Here is a 19,929-nt window from a genome sequence, read left to right on the forward strand (position 1 = left end):
CTTCGTTTAATTTGTTACATTCGAAAATTAGTGGGGCCCCAGGCGTCAGGCTATTGGATTTTTTTTTATAGCATTGTTGTTACATTATTTGCAGATAAGGAGGAGAGTGCCATTGCTACAATTATTATAAGAGGATCAACGGAGAATATTATGGATGACGTGGAAAGAGCTGTAGATGATGGTGTCAACAACTTCAAAGCTTTAACAAAGGTATGGGGGAATTAAATCAGCATATATGTATAACTCCTTCCATATACTCCCATTGTTCATTTATTCCATCTACAAATATTAAAACATTTTATTCCATGAATATGTAATGTGGTTTAGCAGATCAGATCAAATGTTTCCTGTCGATGTTTTATTGTATATACAAGGCCATCAAGTTTTTGTTGTATATACAAGGCCATCAAGTTTTTGTTGTATATACAAGGCCATCAAGTTTTTATTGTATATACAAGGCCATCAAGTTTTTATTGTATATACAAGGCCATCAAGTTTTTGTTGTATATACAAGGCCATCAAGTTTTTGTTGTATATACAAGGCCATCAAGTTTTTATTGTATATACAAGGCCATCAAGTTTTTATTGTATATACAATGCCATCAAGTTTTTATTGTATATACAAGGCCATCAAGTTTTTGTTGTATATCCAAGGCCATCAAGTTTTTGTTGTATATACAAGGCCATCAAGTTTTTGTTGTATATACAATGCCATCAAGTTTTTATTGTATATACAAGGCCATCAAGTTTTTGTTGTATATACAAGGCCATCAAGTTTTTGTTGTATATACAAGGCCATCAAGTTTTTGTTGTATATACAATGCCATCAAGTTTTTATTGTATATACAAGGCACTCAAGTTTTTGTTGTACATACAAGGCCATCAAGTTTTTATTGTATATACAAGGCCATCAGGTTTTTGTTGTATATACAATGCCATCAAGTTTTTATTGTATATACAAGGCACTCAAGTTTTTGTTGTATATACAGAGTCATCAAGTTTTTGTTGTATCTTCAAGGCCATCAAGTTTTTATTGTATATACAAGGCACTCAAGTTTTTGTTGTATATACAAGGCCATCAAGTTTTTGTTGTATATACAAGGCCATCAAGTTTTTGTTGTATATACAAGGCCATCAAGTTTTGTTGTATGTACAAGGCACTTGATTTTTTGTTGTATATACAAGGCCATCAATTTTTTGTTGTATATACAGGGCACTTGAGTTTTTGTTGTATGTACAAGGCATTTGTGTTTTTGTTGTATATACAAGGGCATCAAGTTTTTGTTGTGTATACAAGGCACTTTAGTTTTTGTTGTGTATGCAAGGTACTCAAGATTTTGTTGTATATACAAGGTCATCAAGTTTTTGTTGTATTTACAAGTCCATCAAGTTTTTGTTGTGTATACAAGGCACTCAAGTTTTTGTTGTATATACAAGGCACTTGAGTTTTTGTTACAACGTGCATTTTAGCAATTTAGGGAGGAAACTATCTTTAGGCAACAGTAGGAAAGCAAAGATCATCAAAAATTCAAATCACATGTGTATGGTACTTTGTATGATCAATCCTGAGTAATTTATGGTTTGATATTGTTTAAAATAATTAAGGTCAGGGTATTATTTTTCTTATTAAATGATTTTTACGAATCTTCAAGTTCAACTTTACTTAGTTGAGTATCTAGAAGTATGTAATGTCATGTACACATCCTAGGTGTAAAGTAGTGGTTTGGGATGGTGACTTCATATTGTATCTGGGGTAAGACAATACATATTCCTTGCAGGCCATGCTATTCTTCCAGATTTTTCAGTCTTTTTTATATTCTATAAATATTCTGTCGCAGTTGGATTACTTTTTTAGCGTATTATGACAGCGTAGAAGAGAGAGATAGTTCTGTCTTAGCATCTGCACATTTAAAGGCATATTTACTTGTATACCATGTACAGCCTCACTGTACCTCAACCATTTTCCTTCTTAGGTTATTGGCAACAGTTGGAGTGTTACCTAGAGTTTTCAAACTATGTCCGACACTGATTGTCAACCTCCCTTGATAGAAGCTTGACATAGTGATCACGGGGGGGGGGGGTCTATCCATTGATCCACACCGTGTTCATGTTTTTTATTTTAAGCTTGATGTTAAACATTTATTTACTTTCTATCAAAGTAAAAGGTGGGTTTGACAAAAAAAGGATAACTTGTGAGAAATAGAAAAATGACATGGATTTGACTAACAGTTGCATTTTTTCTGTTGGTAGGATGATCGTCTTGTGCCAGGCGCCGGTGCCACCGAGATTGAGCTTGCAAAACAGATCACAACTTTTGGAGAGGTAAGCTGTTATGGTGTCTTGTTGTAAGCAGGTGATAATGGTTACAGTGTGATACAAGCTGGTGATCATGGTTACAGTGTGATATAAGCTGGCGATTATGGTTACAGTGTGATATAAGCTGGTGATCATGGTTACAGTGTGATATAAGCTGGTGATCATGGTACAGTGTAATATTCCAGTGGGATATTCATTATGGCTGGTATATTGACAGATAGGTCTTAACTTTGCATGCATTTTACTGGCATGATGTGAATGAGTTCCCTTGTCTATTATGAGGTAGCTTAATGCACACTGAACTCCCCACACATTTTTAAAAATAAAATATTTTGTTATTTTTGACAAAGTTGTAACAAATATTCTAAAGAACGGTGAAATCATCCATTTGTCTTAATGGAGCTATATATTGTTTAAAATGTCTGTTCATTAGACAGCCATCTTCACTGGGCAGATAAAACTTCCAATAATAATATGGCCTCTGGGACACTACACGGTGGAACATGAACAACATCCAGTTATTTTTATCACTTTGGGGGCTTTAATCAAGTAATTCTGTCATAGGTACTTCTTATAGTTTTAATGTAAAGCTTCTTAACAGAATTAATAGTCTCATTGAACCAGACTATTCCATGGCTTGGTCAATTCTAAACCATAGGAGGGTCTAATAAAATACCTTTTTCATCAATGTTAAAAATAGAATGGTGATTTTGGTCAAACAAAGCTGCAAAAAACATTTTTTGCTATCTGAACCTTTTTCTTGACACTTTCTGCAATCATTCATGCCAAAATTATATGGGCCAGTAAGCATAAAATAATACCATTAAGCGTCACTTTATAAACAGTTTTTATTGCATGAGCATGTTTCAGTCCGCCAATGAAATAGACTTTATTGCAAGAACACACTGTTGCCAGTTAATGCAATGGACCAGGTTTACACAAAACAAAACATCATCTAACTAATGATATGTTACATTCCCACATCTCATCAGGCAATTAAATTCCTTTCCAGATTTTGGGGAATTTTGGTCTTTAGGGAAAACTCACGTTTTCATTATTAGAAACACATTATCAGACATCACGGATACTAAAGACTCAAAGAATCATTAGACTTTGGAAGTTTAATGGTGACAGTAACAGCATTCTACCTGTGGTGAGCCAGAGGACATTTTCTCGGCCTTAGTATCCTTGTCACTCAAAAGGTGACTCCAAATCATTATAGGTAGACAAAAGTGATGATAATGCCCCGTAGACATCTTGCATTGAACTTGTTCCAATCTGATTTATCTTTGTTCTTACAAGGAAGCCATTTTTTTATGCCCTGCCTCGTATATGGTAGGGCTCACATCTAGTTATTTTTACTCCTACAAATACAAAGAGGTATATAACAGTTGTAGCATTTCCTGATCTATTTCAGAGTTGTATATTTCTCCATTTTCACTGTATATCCACATAGATAGGGTCTGCAATTCAAGGTGTAGATTTTACAAGCACTGTTTTCTTCATGATTTAACATAACCGAGGTTTATCAAATAATTGAATCGTACCTACTACTGAAGTGTCTGATATTAATAGATATCACCAGATCCAAGTGTCTATGTCACTTTGAGTGTAATCATATCAATCCTGCGAGTTTGGAGTTATAGTGAGCAATGTAAAGCATCAAGCCAAGGGATCTATGACTGATCTGATGGAAAGACGAGATATTTTTATTGAATTATAATGCAGATTTGCAGCATGAATTTGGGTTTTGCATGAGCAGAATTGACTAGTAATGAAGAAGGGTAGTTGCTAAACGGTAATGTAGCATTACTTAATGTTACAGATCCTATAGGAGTTTTTGTAGACTGTTTGATTTTAGGACAGCTATTAGTGTTGAGATAACAGACTACAGATAGGTAGCTGCTGTTAGGGCCAGGATTTTTTCAAACTACTGTTTGTGAAGTCTGCTTAGTTCTTCATTTACATGAAAAATAGTAATTCATTATTCGCCCTCTTCTATACTCCTGTATTACTCCCATGTTTCCATAGTAGTACAGGTGTTAATGAGGGCTACAGAAAAGCTATGTGTGGATTGATGAATGTTCTTTTTATAGAACAGTCATCGAAAACCTAGCAACATTTGTTGCCGCAATGCATAATGCTTGTCCAAAAAACGAACTTAAATAGTCAATTCATAAATTTTCATCAAAACATGTAAAAGATTGAAGAACCATCCCTATTACTTATTCTTGTAACTGGTTGTTTTTTTCTTTTCTATTTCAAGCTCAGAGAATTGAGTTATGCTATCCCTAACATACCTAGCAATGTTGGTGTTCATGCATACGAAAGGAAACATTTTAAAACATCATTGTGTGATCCATGCCTCGTGTTCCTCTCCATCAATGACAAATTTAGTTTCGCAGCTCAATAACTCACAATTTCATGGATTTCAAGTTATTTTGTATCAAGCTTTAAATGAAAAAAGATTTCGGTCAAATTCTATTTTCATGATTTTCCACCTATGTTTTTTTAGTTGTTACCTCTCTTTGAATGAGAACTTTGCCATCCAGTTGCATCAGATTTTGTTAAACTTTGTGGATTGAAACCAAATATGATATGAGGATTTACATTAGGATTAATGTCAATTTGATTTTCACTTTTTTTCTGATGAAATTGTATGGTGTTATATCAGGTTTGACTTGGAATTTTTCCCCCATTTAATAGCATCATATATGCACGGGCAACTGTGTTATATTAACACATTTCTTAATGTGCATTCCCATTAAAGAGGTAGCATTCAAAGTATCTTAAATATATGAACATGTGACAAAGTTTCCTTAGTGCCGATAGTGTTAGATTTTTTAGAATATGACCCAAATCATTTGCAGATGCTTTTTCTTAACTGCATTCATTTGTTGAACATATAGTATTGCTCTTTTCAGACCATATGTTAAAATGTGGGTTGTTGACTATTATTTTTGTGTGCCCTCTCCGTTTCTCCTGCATTGCTATCATAGGAATGTAGGTGTTATCAAGGGCTATAGAAAAGCTATGTGGATTGATGACTATTATTTTTTGTAGAATAGTCTTCGAAATACAAGGCAACATTTATTCATATACTATCGTACAAATGTTACTTCAGGGCTGTTTTGTTCTATCACATATTGGGTGATTTATTTTAACTCCCCATGATAAGCATATAATATTGGGCTCATAATTTTAAGTCTCCATCAAGACCATGGTAGGGCATATAATATTGGTCTATTTATTTTCACTCCCCATCAAGGCTGATAAGCATATAATATTGGTCTGTTTATTTTGACTCCCCATCAAGACCATGGCAGGGCATATAATATTGGTCTATTTATTTTAACTCCCCATCAAGACCATGGCAGGGCATGTAAGATTAGTCTTTTTTTTTAACTCTCCATCAGGATCATGGTAGGGAATATAATATTGGGCTGTTTAATTTAATTCTCTATCAAGACCATGGTATGGTATATAGTACTGCTATTTTCAGACCATATGTTCTTTAGTTAGGTTTTTCATTTTGTCATTTTTCAGACACTTTCATGAGGCATTTGTGTTCATGAAATATTTCCAGTTGTCTCCATATCCATGTGTTTATGAAGTAATTTATTCATTGTGTGTCCTCTCCATTTCTCCTTCATTGCTATCATAGGAATGTAGGTGTTATCAAGGGCTATAGAAAAGCTGTGTGGATTGATGACTATTATTTTTCATAGAATGGTCATCGAAATACAAGGCAACATGCATTCATATTCTGTTGTACAAATGTTACTGAAGGGCTCTTTTACTTATAGAAATAAAAGAGGTATAGATACTATAGGAGGTTTTTCAGACAGTTGATTTTACACCAGCTATTAGTGTTAGCAAAAGAGGTCCCCTGAGTGGTTTAAAACACTAACCATTATGGATCATTGCCATCTCACCTCTGTCTGAGTGGGTTTGAGTCTCTGGTTCAGCCAATGTGGGTATGTGAGAAAGCTTGCCAGTAGCTTCTCTTGGGTTCGTGGTTCTTTCCGGGTTCTTTCTACACCATTTATACTGGCCGCCATGTATAGCCTATCTTGCGCTGAAAAATGGTGTTAAACCATACAACTACAATAACAAGAAGTGTTAACAAAATATCTTACAGGTAGTTAACTATTAGGGGCCGGGACTTTATCAAGCTACTGATAGACTTAGCGATGTTCACTCAGTTCTCCATTTCATGAAAAATAGCAATGCATTATTTGCCCTCTTTTATACTCCTGTATTACTCCCATGTTTCCATAGTAGTACAGGTGTTAATGAGGGCTACAGAAAAGCTATGTGTGGATTGATGAATGTTCTTTTTATAGAACAGTCATCGAAAACCTAGCAACATTTGTTGCCGCAATGTATAATGCTTGTCCAAAAGATGAACTTAAATAGTCAATTCATAAATTTTCATCAAAACGCCATTATGTAAAACGTTGAAGAACCATCCCTATTACTTATTCTTGTAACTGGTTGTTTTTTTCTTTTCTTTTTCAAGCTCAGAGAATTGAGTTATGTTATCCCTAACATACCTAGCAACGTTGGTGTTCATGCATACGAAAGGAATCATTTGAAAACATCATTGTGTGATCCATGCCTCTCGTGTTCCTGTCCATCGATGACAAATTTAGTTTCGCAGCTCAATAACTCACAATTTCATGGATTTAATGCTATTTTGTATCAAGCTTTAAATGAAAAAAGATTTTGGTCAAGTTCTATTTTCATGATTTTCCACCTGTTTTTTTAGTTGTTACCTCTCTTTGAATGAGAACTTTGCCATCCAGTTGCATCAGATTTTGTTAAACTTTGTGGATTGAAACCAAATATGATATGAGGATTTACATTAGGATTAATGTCAATTTGATTTTCACTTTTTTTTTCTGATGAAATTGTATGGTGTTATGTCAAGTTTGACTTGGAATTTTTCACCCATTTAATAGCATCATATATGCACGGGCAACTGTGTTATATTGACACATTTCTTGCGTGCATTCCCATTAAAGAGGTAGCATTCAAAGTATCTTAAATATATGAACATGTGACAAAGTTTCCTTAGTGCCGATAGTGTTAGATTTTTCTGAATATGACCCAAATCATTTGCAGATGCTTTTTCTTAACTGCATTCATTTGTTGAACATATAGTATTGCTCTTTTCAGACCATATGTTAAAATGTGGGTTGTTGACTATTATTTTTGTGTGCCCTCTCCGTTTCTCCTGCATTGCTATCATAGGAATGTAGGTGTTATCAAGGGCTATAGAAAAGCTATGTGGATTGATGACTATTATTTTTTGTAGAATAGTCTTCGAAATACAAGGCAACATTTATTCATATACTATCGTACAAATGTTACTTCAGGGCTGTTTTGTTCTATCACATATTGGGTGATTTATTTTAACTCCCCATGATAGGCATATAATATTGGGCTCTTAATTTTAAGTCTCCATCAAGACCATGGTAGGGCATATAATATTGGTCTATTTATTTTCACTCCCCATCAAGGCTGATAAGCATATAATATTGGTCTGTTTATTTTAACTCCCCATCAAGACCATGGCAGGGCATATAATATTGGTCTATTTATTTTAACTCCCCATCAAGACCATGGCAGGGCATGTAAGATTATTCTTTTTTTTTTTAACTCTCCATCAGGATCATGGTAGGGAATATAATATTGGGCTGTTTAATTTAATTCTCCATCAAGACCATGGTATGGTATATAGTACTGCTATTTTCAGACCATATGTTCTTTAGTTAGGTTTTTCATTTTGTCATTTTTCAGACACTTTCATGAGACATTTGTGTTCATGAAATATTTCCAGTTGTCTCCATATCCATGTGTGTATGAAGTAATTTATTCATTGTGTGCCCTCTCCGTTTCTCCTTCATTGCTATCATAGGAATGTAGGTGTTATCAAGGGCTATAGAAAAGCTGTGTGGATTGATGACTATTATATTTCATAGAATAGTCATCGAAATACAAGGCAACATGCATTCATATTCTGTTGTACAAATGTTACTGAAGGGCTCTTTTACTTATAGAAATAAAAGAGGTATAGATACTATAGGAGGTTTTTCAGACAGTTGATTTTACACCAGCTATTAGTGTTAGCAAAAGAGGTCCCCTGAGTGGTTTAAAACACTAACCATTACGGATCATTGCCATCTCACCTCTGTCTGAGTGGGTTTGAGTCTCTGGTTCAGCCAATGTGGGTATGTGAGAAAGCTTGCCAGTGGCTTCTCTTGGGTTGGTGGTTCTTTCCGGGTTCTTTCTACACCATTTATACTGGCCGCCATGCATATCCTATCTTGTGCAGAAAAATGGTGTTAAACCATACAACTACAATAACAAGAAGTGTTAACAAAATATCTTACAGGTAGGTAGCTATTAGGGGCCAGGACTTTATCAAGCTACTGATAGACTTAGTGATGTTCACTCAGTTCTCCATTCCATGAAAAATAGCAATTCATTATTTGCCCTCTTCTATACTCCTGTATTACTCCCATGTTTCCATAGTAGTACAGGTGTTAATGAGGGCTACAGAAAAGCTATGTGTGGATTGATGAATGTTCTTTTTATAGAACAGTCATCGAAAACCTAGCAACATTTGTTGTCGCAATGCATAATGTTTGTCCAAAAGATGAACTTAAATATTCAATTCATAAATTTTCATCAAAATGCCATTATGTAAAATGTTGAAGAACCATCCCTATTACTTATTCTTGTAACTGGTTGTTTTTTTTTTCTTTTCTTTTTCAAGCTCAGAGAATTGAGTTATGCTATCCCTAACATACCTAGCAACGTTGGTGTTCATGCATACGAAAGGAAACATTTTAAAACATCATTGTGTGATCCATGCCTCGTGTTCCTCTCCATCAATGACAAATTTAGTTTCGCAGCTCAATAACTCGCAATTTCATGGATTTAAAGCTATTTTGTATCAAGCTTTAAATGAAAAAAGATTTTGGTCAAGTTCTATTTTCATGATTTTTCCACCTGTTTTTTTTAGTTGTTACCTCTCTTTAAATGAGAACTTTGCCATCCAGTTGCATCAGATTTTGTTAAACTTTGTGGATTGAAACCAAATATGATATGAGGATTTACATTAGGATTAATGTCAATTTGATTTTCACTTTTTTTCTGAAGAAAATGTATGGTGTTATGTCAAGTTTGACTTGGAATTTTTTCCCCATTTAGTAGCATCATATATGCATGGGCAACTGTGTTATATTGACACATTTCTTATGTGCATTCCCATTAAAGAGGTAGCATTCAAAGTATCTTAAATATATGAACATGTGATAAAGTTTCCTTAGTGCCGATAGTGTTAGATTTTTTAGAATATGACCCAAATCATTTGCAGATGCTTTTTCTTAACTGTATTCATTTGTTGAACATAGAGTATTGCTCTTTTCAGACCATATGTTAAAATGTGGATTGTTGACTATTATTTTTGTGTGCCCTCTCCGTTTCTCCTGCATTGCTATCATAGGAATGTAGGTGTTATCAAGGGCTATAGAAAAGCTATGTGGATTGATGACTATTATTTTTCGTAGAATAGTCTTCGAAATACAAGGCAACATTTATTCATATACTATCGTACAAATGTTATTTCAAGGCTGTTTTGTTCTATCGCATATTGGGTGATTTATTTTAACTCCCCATGATAGGCATATAATAATGGGCTCTTAATTTTAAGTCTCCATCAAGACCATGGTAGGGCATATAATATTGGTCTATTTATTTTCACTCCCCCATCAAGACTGATAGGCATATAATATTGGTCTATTTATTTAAACTCCCCATCAAGACCATGGCAGGGCATATAATATTGGTCTATTTATTTTAACTCCCCATCAAGACCATGGTAGGGCATAGAATATTGTGCTGCTTATTTTAACTCCCCATCAAGACCATGGTAGGCATAGAATATTGTGCTGCATATTTAAACTCCCCATCAAAACCATGGCAGGGCATATAAGATTGGTCTTTTTTTAACTCTCCATCAGGATCATGGTAGGGAATATAATATTGGACTGTTTAATTTAATTTTCCATCAAGACCATGGTATGGTATATAGTACTGCTCTTTTCAGACCATATATTCTTTTGTTAGGTTTTTCATTATGTCATTTTTCAGATACTTTCAGGAGGCATTTGTGTTCATGAAATATTTCCAGTTGTCTCCATATCCATGCGTGTATGAAGTAATTTATTCATTGTGTGCCCTCTCCATTTCTCCTTCATTGCTATCATAGGAATGTAGGTGTTATCAAGGGCTATAGAAAAGCTATGCGGATTGATGACTATTATTTTTCATAGAATAGTCATCGAAATACAAGGCAACATGCATTCATATTCTGTTGTACAAATATTACTGAAGGGCTCTTTTACTTATAGAAATAAAAGAGGTATAGATACTATAGTAGGTCTTTCAGACAGTTGATTTTACACCAGCTATTAGTGTTAGCAAACCCCACCCCCCGAGAGGTTCAAAGCACTCACCATTACGGATCATTGCCATCTCACCTCTGTCTGAGTGGGTTCAAGTCTCAGGTTCAGCCAATGTGGGTATGTGAGAAAGCTTACCAGTATCTTCTCATGGGTTAGTGGTTCTTTCCGGGTTCTTTCTACACCATTTATACTGGCCGCCATGCATATCCTATCTTGTGCAGAAAAATGGTGTTAAACCATACAACTACAACAACAAGAAGTGTTAACAAAATATCTTACAGGTAGTTAACTATTAGGGCCCGGGACTTTATCAAGCTACTGATAGACTTAGTGATGTTCACTCAGTTCTCCATTTCATGAAAAATAGCAATTCATTATTTGCCCTCTTCTATACTCCTGTATTATTCCCATGATTCCATAATAGTACAGGTGTTAATGAGGGCTACAGAAAAGCTATGTATGGATTGATGAATGTTCTTTTTATAGAGCAGTCATCGAAAACCTAGCAACATTTGTTGCCGCAATGCATAATGCTTGTCCAAAAAGATGAACTTAAATATTCAATTCATAAATTTTCATCAAAACATCATTATGTAAAACGTTGAAAAACATCCCTATTACTTATTCTTGTTACTGGTTGTGTTTTTTTTTTCTTTTTCAAGCTCAGAGAATTGAGTTATGCTATCCCTAACATACCTAGCAACGTTGGTGTTCATGCATACGAAAGGAAACATTTTAAAACATCGTTGTGTGATCCATGCCTCGTGTTCCTGTCCGTCGATGACAAATTTAGTTTCGCAGCTAAATAACTTGCAATTTCATGGATTTAAAGCTATTTTGTATCAAGCTTTAAATGAAAAAAGATTTTGGTCAAGTTCTATTTTCATGATTTTCCACCTATGTTGTTTTAGTTGTTACCTCTCTTTGAATGAGAATTTTGCCATCCAGTTGCATTAGATTTTGTTAACCTTTGTGGATTGAAAACCAAATATGATATGCGGATTTACATTAGCATTAATGTCGAGTTTGACTTGGAATTTTGTCCCCTTTAGTAGCATCATATATGCACGGGCAACTGTGTTATATTGACACATTTCTTAATGTGCATTCCCATTAAAGAGGTAGCATTCAAAGTATCTTAAATATATGAACATGTGATAAAGTTTCCTTAGTGCCGATAGTGTTAGATTTTTTAGAATATGACCCAAATCATTTGCAGATGCTTTTTCTTAACTGCATTCATTTGTTGAACATATAGTATTGCTCTTTTCAGACCATATGTTAAAATGTGGGTTGTTGACTATTATTTTTGTGTGCCCTCTCCATTTCTCCTGCATTGCTATCATAGGAATGTAGGTGTTATCAAGGGCTATAGAAAAGCTATGTGGATTGATGACTATTATTTTTCGTAGAATAGTCTTCGAAATACAAAGCAACATTTATTCATACACTATCGTACAAATGTTACTTCAGGGCTGTTTTGTTCTATCGCATATTGTGTGATTTATTTTAACTCCCCATGATAGGCATATAATATTGGGCTCTTAATTTTAAGTCTCCATCAAGACCATGGTAGGGCATATAATATTGGTCTATTTATTTTCACTCCCCATCAAGACTGATAGGCGTATAATATTGGTCTATTTATTTAAGCTCCCCATCAAGACCATGGCAGGGCATATAAGATTGGTCTATTTATTTTAACTCCCCATCAAGACCATGGTAGGGCATAGAATATTGTGCTGCTTATTTTAACTCCCCATCAAGATCATGGTAGGCATAGAATATTGGGCTGTTTATTTTAACTCCCCATCAAGACCATGACAGGGCATATAGTACTGCTCTTTTCAGACCATATGTTCTTTAGTTAGTTTTTCATTATGTCATTTTTCAGACTTTCATGAGGCATTTGTGTTCATGTAATATTTCCAGTTGTCTCCATATCCATGTGTGTATGAAGTAATTTATTGTGTGCCCGCTCCATTTCTCCTTCATTGCTATCATAGGAATGTAGGTGTTATCAAGGGCTATAGAAAAGCTATGCGGATTGATGACTGTTATTTTTCATAGAATAGTCATCGAAATACAAAGCAACATTTATTCATATACTATCGTACAGATGTTACTTCAGGGCTGTTTTATTTAAGCATATATGGTGCCCATGGAATGAAGGCAGTGTTTTGGTTGGTGGCGGGTAATATGTACCAGGGTACTTGTGCTACTCATAGAGTTCATATGAAAATAATGGAAAATTCTAATTGTATTTACGAGTGATTGCTCTATTTTGGCAAAAATCTTCCCTTGTTCCCAACCCAGGCATGTTTTCCTGGAACAGCCTCATGAAAAAGTCATGTGATTTGGGCCTTCATTTTATGCAGATTCTCACTACTATTATGAGTGTCTACCTCAAATGTGGGAGGTAGTGGGTTCAAACCCTGGCCGAGTCATACCAAAGCCTTAGAAAAAGGTACCAACAGCTGCCTTCATTGACACTTAGCATTAAGAGGTTTTTGTTTTGGGCCTTTTGGCCTGGTGTCAGGATAATTTGACTGGGTGGGACACGATTCATGTCTGTGGCATCTTGCCCCAGTACTAAACTTCACTATAATTTGCAACAATATAGACATGACAATATGACTCAAATTGTTCAAGTGACATTAAAAATCTAGAAACAACAACTCATTACCATTATGTAAAAAATAAATTTAGTGGGCATTTCAGTCAAGTCATTGTACTGTCATCAGCATCATTATTAATGTCACTATTGTCAGTTAAGCCAAACCATTGTACTGTCATCAGCATCATTATGGTGTCTTTGTATACAGACATATCAAAAGAAATAATGGAACAAGTACATCCTCAGTGCATCTCAAACAGTCTTATTTCTTTGGGTTTAAAGTACAGTTTGTGTCCATTGGTGCCTTTGTTATTGCTTGAATCCATACTTGATTAATTTTATGTTATGATAAATTCTCATGGCATTGTTATTGCTTGAATCCATACTTAGTTAATTTTATGATAAATTCTTATGTAATTGTTATTGCTTGAATTCTGGTGCCCCGAGTGGCTGAGTGGTCTAAAGTGCTTTCCGTTACGGATCACTGCCATCTCACCTCTGTCTGCGTGGGTTCAAGTCTAGCATTCGACCAATGTGGGTATGTGAGAAAGCTTGCCAGTAGCTTCTCGAGGGCTGGTGATTCTTCCCAGGGTTTTCCAGGGTTCTTCCTCCACCATTAATACTGGCTGCCATGCATAGCCTATCATGTGCTGAAAAATGGCGTTAAACCCAACAACAACAACAACATTGCTTGAATCCATACTTGGTTAATTTTATGATAAATTCTTATGGCATTGTTATTGCTTGAGTCCATACCTGGTTAATTTTATGTCATGATAAATTCTTATGGCATTATTGATGACAGAGTTATGAAACTTCATCTCTCTGTATTTTCACATTTCATATAAAACTATGTCACCATCACCTTCACGTACAGTCATCGAAAACCTAGCAAGATTTGTTGCTGCAATGCACAAGGCTTGTCACAAAAATGAACTTAAATGTTCAGTTAGATTTGCATGAAAACACCATAATGTAAAAATGTTGCAAAATCATCTGTTTCTTTTTCTTGACCCTTGTTTCTTTTTTTAAGTTCGTAGAAGTGTTATTCAATTACCAACATTCCTAACAACATTGGTGTTCACATGTAACAAAGCAGACATATTAACACATCATTGTGTGATTCATGCCTCTCGTGTTCTGTCCATTGAAGACAAATTTTGTTTCACTGCTCAATAACTCACAACTTCATGAATTTAAAGCTGTCGTATAAAGCTTCAGATGAAAAAAGATCTTGATCAAGTTATCGTTTCACGATTTTGGTCCATAGTTTTATAGAGTAGTTACCTCTCTTTGATTTAGAACTTTGCCGTTCAGTTGCATCAGATTTTGTTTCAGCTCTATAGCTTTTTTATTTTAATTAACTGTCAAGACTTTGGTAGGCATATAATATTGGGCTATTTATTTTAACTCGCCATCAAGACCATTGTAGGCAAATAATTTTGGGCTGTTTATTTTAACTCGCCATCAGGACCATGGTAGGGCATAGAATATTGTGCTGCTTATTTTAACTCCCCATCAAGACCATGGTAGGCATAGAATATTGGGCTATTTATTTTAACTCCCCATCAAGACCATGACAGGGCATATAGTACTGCTCTTTTCAGACCATATGTTCTTTAGTTAGGTTTTTCATTATGTCACTTTTCAGACAGTCATGAGGCATTTGTGTTCATGAAATATTTCCAGTTGTCTCCATATCCATGTATGTATGAAGTAATTTATTCATTGTGTGCCCGCTCCATTTCTCCTTCATTGCTATCATAGGAATGTAGGTGTTACCAAGGGCTATAGAAAAGCTATGTGGATTGATGACTATTATTTTTCATAGAATAGTCATCGAAATACAAAGCAACATTTATTCATGTACTATCATACAAATGTTACTTCAGGGCTGTTTTATTTAAGCATATATGGTGCCCACGGAATGAAGGCAGTGTTTTGGTTGGTGGTGGGTAAAATTTATCAGGGTCCTTGTGCTACTCATAAGAGTTCATATGGAAATGATGGAAAATTCTAATTGCATTTATGGCTGATTATCTTGAAAATGTCTTCCCTTGTTCCCATCCCAAGCATGTTTTCCTGGAACAGCCTAGGACCTCCGCTAGGCTTCACATTCATTGCCAAATGTGAAAGAATTTTGAAAGTGGAGCTACATTTAACGGACTGGCAATAGTTGCTGGCAACAAATTTTTATAAAGTAAATATTTAATTTTTCATTGATATAAGCAACTCGAGCCACTTAATACCCTTTTTCACTATCAGTGGCATTCAGTTGATCGTGTCGGTAGATGATGAATAATATGTTATTAGCACATGATTGCACCTAATTGCAAGCTATCAGTTGGTGTTGAGAAGCAATTAAATGTGATTAGTGCAAATAAAGAATGACCGAAGGATATACTCTGTTATTGAACAGGTCCACTAAAAGATGTGATGTCATTTGCACGTGTTGTTAATTTATGTTTATTGCAAACTGTGTGAGAATCACTTGGGACTTCTTAGTGTTTTAGGGATTATTTACTTAGATAACAGATTTTTGTGGTCTGAACTTAATTGAGTAATGCAGGATGCCGCTACAAGGATGCCAGTCATTTAAGTCCCTGCATCATGGCATAAAATGGCTCCAGTGGCTGAAAAATGGCTCCAAATTTTTTAATTTGGCGAATTTCATGGTGCAAAGAAAAATATTTCCAAGTGGGCCCTGCATCCTCTTGAAAATGTCATGTGTTTTGGGTCTTCATTTTATGAAGAGATTCTCATTACTGTTATGTAAAAAAAAAAAAAATTTGTGGGCATTTCATTCAAGTCATTGCATAGTCATCATTATCATTATTGGTGTCACTATGGGCATTTCATTCAAGTGAATTTATAGTCATCATTATCATTATTGGTGTAACTATGGGCATTTCATTCAAGTTGATTTATACAGTCAAGTATGTAGCTATTAGTGTTAACAAAACAGACTACAAGTATGTAGCTATTAGTGTTAACAAAACAGGCTATAGGTATGTAGCTGTGTTAACAAAACAGACTACAGGTATGTAGTTATTAGTGTTAACAACACAGACTACAGTTATGTAGCTATTAGTATTAACAACAGACTACAGTTATGTAGCTATTAGTGTTAACAACACACTACAGTTATGTAGCTGTTAGTGTTAACAACACAGACTACAGTTATGTAGCTGTTAGTGTTAACAAAACATAATACAGCTATGTAGCTATTAGTGTTAACAAAACATAATACAGTTATGTAGCTATTAGTGTCAACAAAACATAATACAGCTATGTAGCTATTAGTGTTAACAAAACATAATACAGGTATGTAGCTATTAGTGTTAACTACAGGTATGCAGCTGCTGTTAAGGCCAGGACTTGATTAAACTACTGATAGACTTAGTGAAGTAGGCTTAATTCTCCATTTCATGAAAAATAGTAATTCATTATTTGCCCTTTTCTTTACTCCTGTATTACTTCCATGTTTCCATAGTAGTACAGGTGTTGATGAGGGCTGCAGAAAAGCTATGTGTGGATTGATGAATGTTCTCCTTCATAGAACAGTCATCGAAAATCAAGCAACATTCGTTGCTGCAATGCACAATGCTTGTCAAAAAGATGAACCTAAATGTTGGTTAGATTTTCTTTAAAACGCCATTGTGCAAAAATATTGAAAGACCATCAGAGTAATTCTCATTCCTTTGTGGTGGGGGTGATGCTCATATAGGTGAATTGTTGTACAAAGCAAATACTCGTTTACATTCTTTGCATGCATCAATTATTCATGCTGTACAGATCTCAAAAAGACCACAAAACAAAATTAAACTAGAAAAATAGTAATTGTATAATTTCACCCATACACTTGTAATGCTACCATGTTTCCATTGTAGTACATGTGTTAATGAAGGCTACAAATAAGCTATGTGGATTGAGAATATTTCTTAAAATAGATGTGTGGACTTGTCAAAGTAAATACATATTTACTTTCTCTCCTTGCATCAACCATTCAGATGTTGAAAAGTCTGCTAAACAAAATTTTACCACAACACAAAAAAAATGGAAAAATTGTATTTTATCATATACTGTCACCTATGTTCCAGTAATGCTACCATGAACATTTTTTTTTATTTTGTATCAAATGGACATACCACACTAGTGGCCTAAGTGGTTTGAGCATCTGCCTCGGATAAGGGAAGGTCATGGGTTTAAACCCTAGCCAAGTTATACCAAAGACTTACAAAAAATGGTATTTGCAGCTGCCTTGCTGAGGTTGGTGTTAGGAATGATCGGCCTGGTGTCAGGATAATATGACTGGGTGGGACATGATGCTATGTCTGTGACATGATGCCCAAGTGCTAGACGTGCAGACATTATATCGATATGACTGAAAAATTGGTAAAGCTACGTTAAAAAATCCAAATCACACAGTCAGACGGTCATCAAAAAACCTAGCAACAACACGGGCCCAAATGTATAGATTTTTTTAAAACATTGGTGCAACTGTAAATTCTTTAAACAGACACTCATTAGAGACAGCTCTTTCAAAGAATTTGGTTTAGATGAGTTTATTATACATGTATAAGGAAAAGTGTTGCATGAAGCACACTGAAATTATTTTTGCCTATAAACAAGGTCAAAATTGGGTATAATCACTGAACGTATAGATCGGTTTATTGCCACGGCATCCTATCTTGACAAATAGCCATAAGAACAAGTGAAGTTTGTGTACATCAGTAAATACGACTGCAAATATATTTGTACATGTATATAGTGTAAGTAATATGTTTTGGTTTTATTTTGGGATTTTCATAGGGTGGAATTAGTGTCAAATATCTTTCTCCAATTATTTCGATTTTTTTTTTAATCCGTAATTTTACTCAATGCAAGTCTGTGGCATTGGCATCTCTCTTATTATTATCTGATTGTCCCTAAATTGGACCTGAATCTTTTAACACATTAACCCCTAGCGACGACTTAACAGGGCAGGAGGTAGTAGCCTACTACCGAGCTCTGTAGCGTCATGGTCATGCATGATACACTAAAGTGGGTGGTATTATAGAAAGGTAGACAGATGTAGCTCTACAATAATACCAAATAATCTGGAATATCTAGTTGCACTACAAAATTGATTTAAAAAACTCATTTTTTGGACCCGACTTTTTTCTACCCAAAATTGGCCCGTAGTCAGAATCCGATTTTGTGTCCGGATCTTGGACTTTTTGGTCTTATATCTAAGTCAAACTAGTATGAACTGCAAACAGACAGATGAGCCTTTGCAAAAAGTAGGATAAGATGTGCATTTGCAATAAAGATTGGTCTCCATACAAAAATAATGGCTCTGTTTAGCAACAACAAAAAATACCAACAACAACTTTTACCGTTCTGCTCATGTACGAGTCAAATAGCCAATGAAAAACAATGTTTCTAACACAGCTAGGCAGTATGTTATTGAAAGATGACCGGGGATTTGGTGTTTTCGAGTCTATTCAGAAATAGCTTTCAAAATGTGTTTCCTACTTGATTTTCAGGCGAAAATGACAAAAAGCTCCAGGGGTTAATGTGCCCACCTAACATTATTTAACAGGTTTGTGTTATGACTGGTCAGCTTGGTGTCAGGATAATGTGACTGGGTGGGACATCATGCTACATGTCTGCAGCATGATGCCCCAGTGCTATACATCACTTTAAACTCACATTGCAGACATCATAGTGATATGACTGAAAACTTGTTAAAGCTAGGTTATAAATCTAAATCACACAACACACACTCCTAGTCTGCATTGAGAAGTTATTTCATTTGATGACACATCATAGCATTAGCTTTGTTGTTTTTTTGGAGGTGTTTTTTTGTCTGAATGTCCTTAAATATCTATGTTATGAAGACATTTATTTTATGTAGTCTAATGTGATGGTCTTGTACTGCCCTCTTCCATTTTACCTGTGCTGTTTTTGTAGCAGTTCAGTTGTAAATGGGGGCTAAAAAAAAGGCTGAATGGACTAAGGATTGTTCATTGGAACAATTTTCTAAATAAATCTCAGCAACAAAACCTGACCTGCATATTACTCAAAATTTGATTTTGAATTTTGACAAGTAAAAAAATAGTTCAGGTGCATAATCAACAGTTGTCAATCTAGTTTTATTACTCTGTATTGTTTTTGGGTAGGGTTGGGGGTGAGGGACTAAGTTAATTTAATTAGTATCACTTTTGAAAATGCAATACTACTGCTGTCACTATAATGCACCTCGTTAAAATGCAATTCTGTATTGCAGTACGACCGTTATGAGCAAAATCATACCAGTGTATACTATTATGGGTTGAAAGAAAGCAATGTAAAACATCGTCTTGTACCTTTATTTCCTTTTCAAAACACCACTGCTTAACAAAAGTTTGTAGTGCTTGCTATACCGTGGTTTGGTATGTTATGCTAGCCTCGATATATATCGTGGTTCTGTACCTATTGTAGGTTATCAGTATAGTGGGATCAGTGGTTATGGTTCCCACCTACCACATTATAACA

At 35.0% G+C, this 19,929-nt stretch overlaps 1 protein-coding gene across 1 annotated transcript in view; it reads left to right on the plus strand.

The window, feature by feature from the left end:
- Positions 1 to 19,929, plus strand: part of LOC149786142 (T-complex protein 1 subunit theta-like) — a 54,366-nt gene that overhangs the window by 26,507 nt on the left and 7,930 nt on the right. Inside the window, exons 11-12 of the mRNA XM_089976476.1 lie at positions 95 to 210; positions 2,251 to 2,322. Of these exons, the coding sequence (XP_089832602.1) occupies positions 95 to 210; positions 2,251 to 2,322 (188 nt within the window). The remainder of the gene's footprint in view (positions 1 to 94; positions 211 to 2,250; positions 2,323 to 19,929) is intronic.

Source organism: Sinohyriopsis cumingii, chromosome 12 (assembly GCF_028554795.1).
Source record: "Sinohyriopsis cumingii isolate HCF-2022 chromosome 12, ASM2855479v2, whole genome shotgun sequence".
NCBI classification, from domain to species: Eukaryota; Metazoa; Mollusca; class Bivalvia; order Unionida; family Unionidae; genus Sinohyriopsis; species Sinohyriopsis cumingii.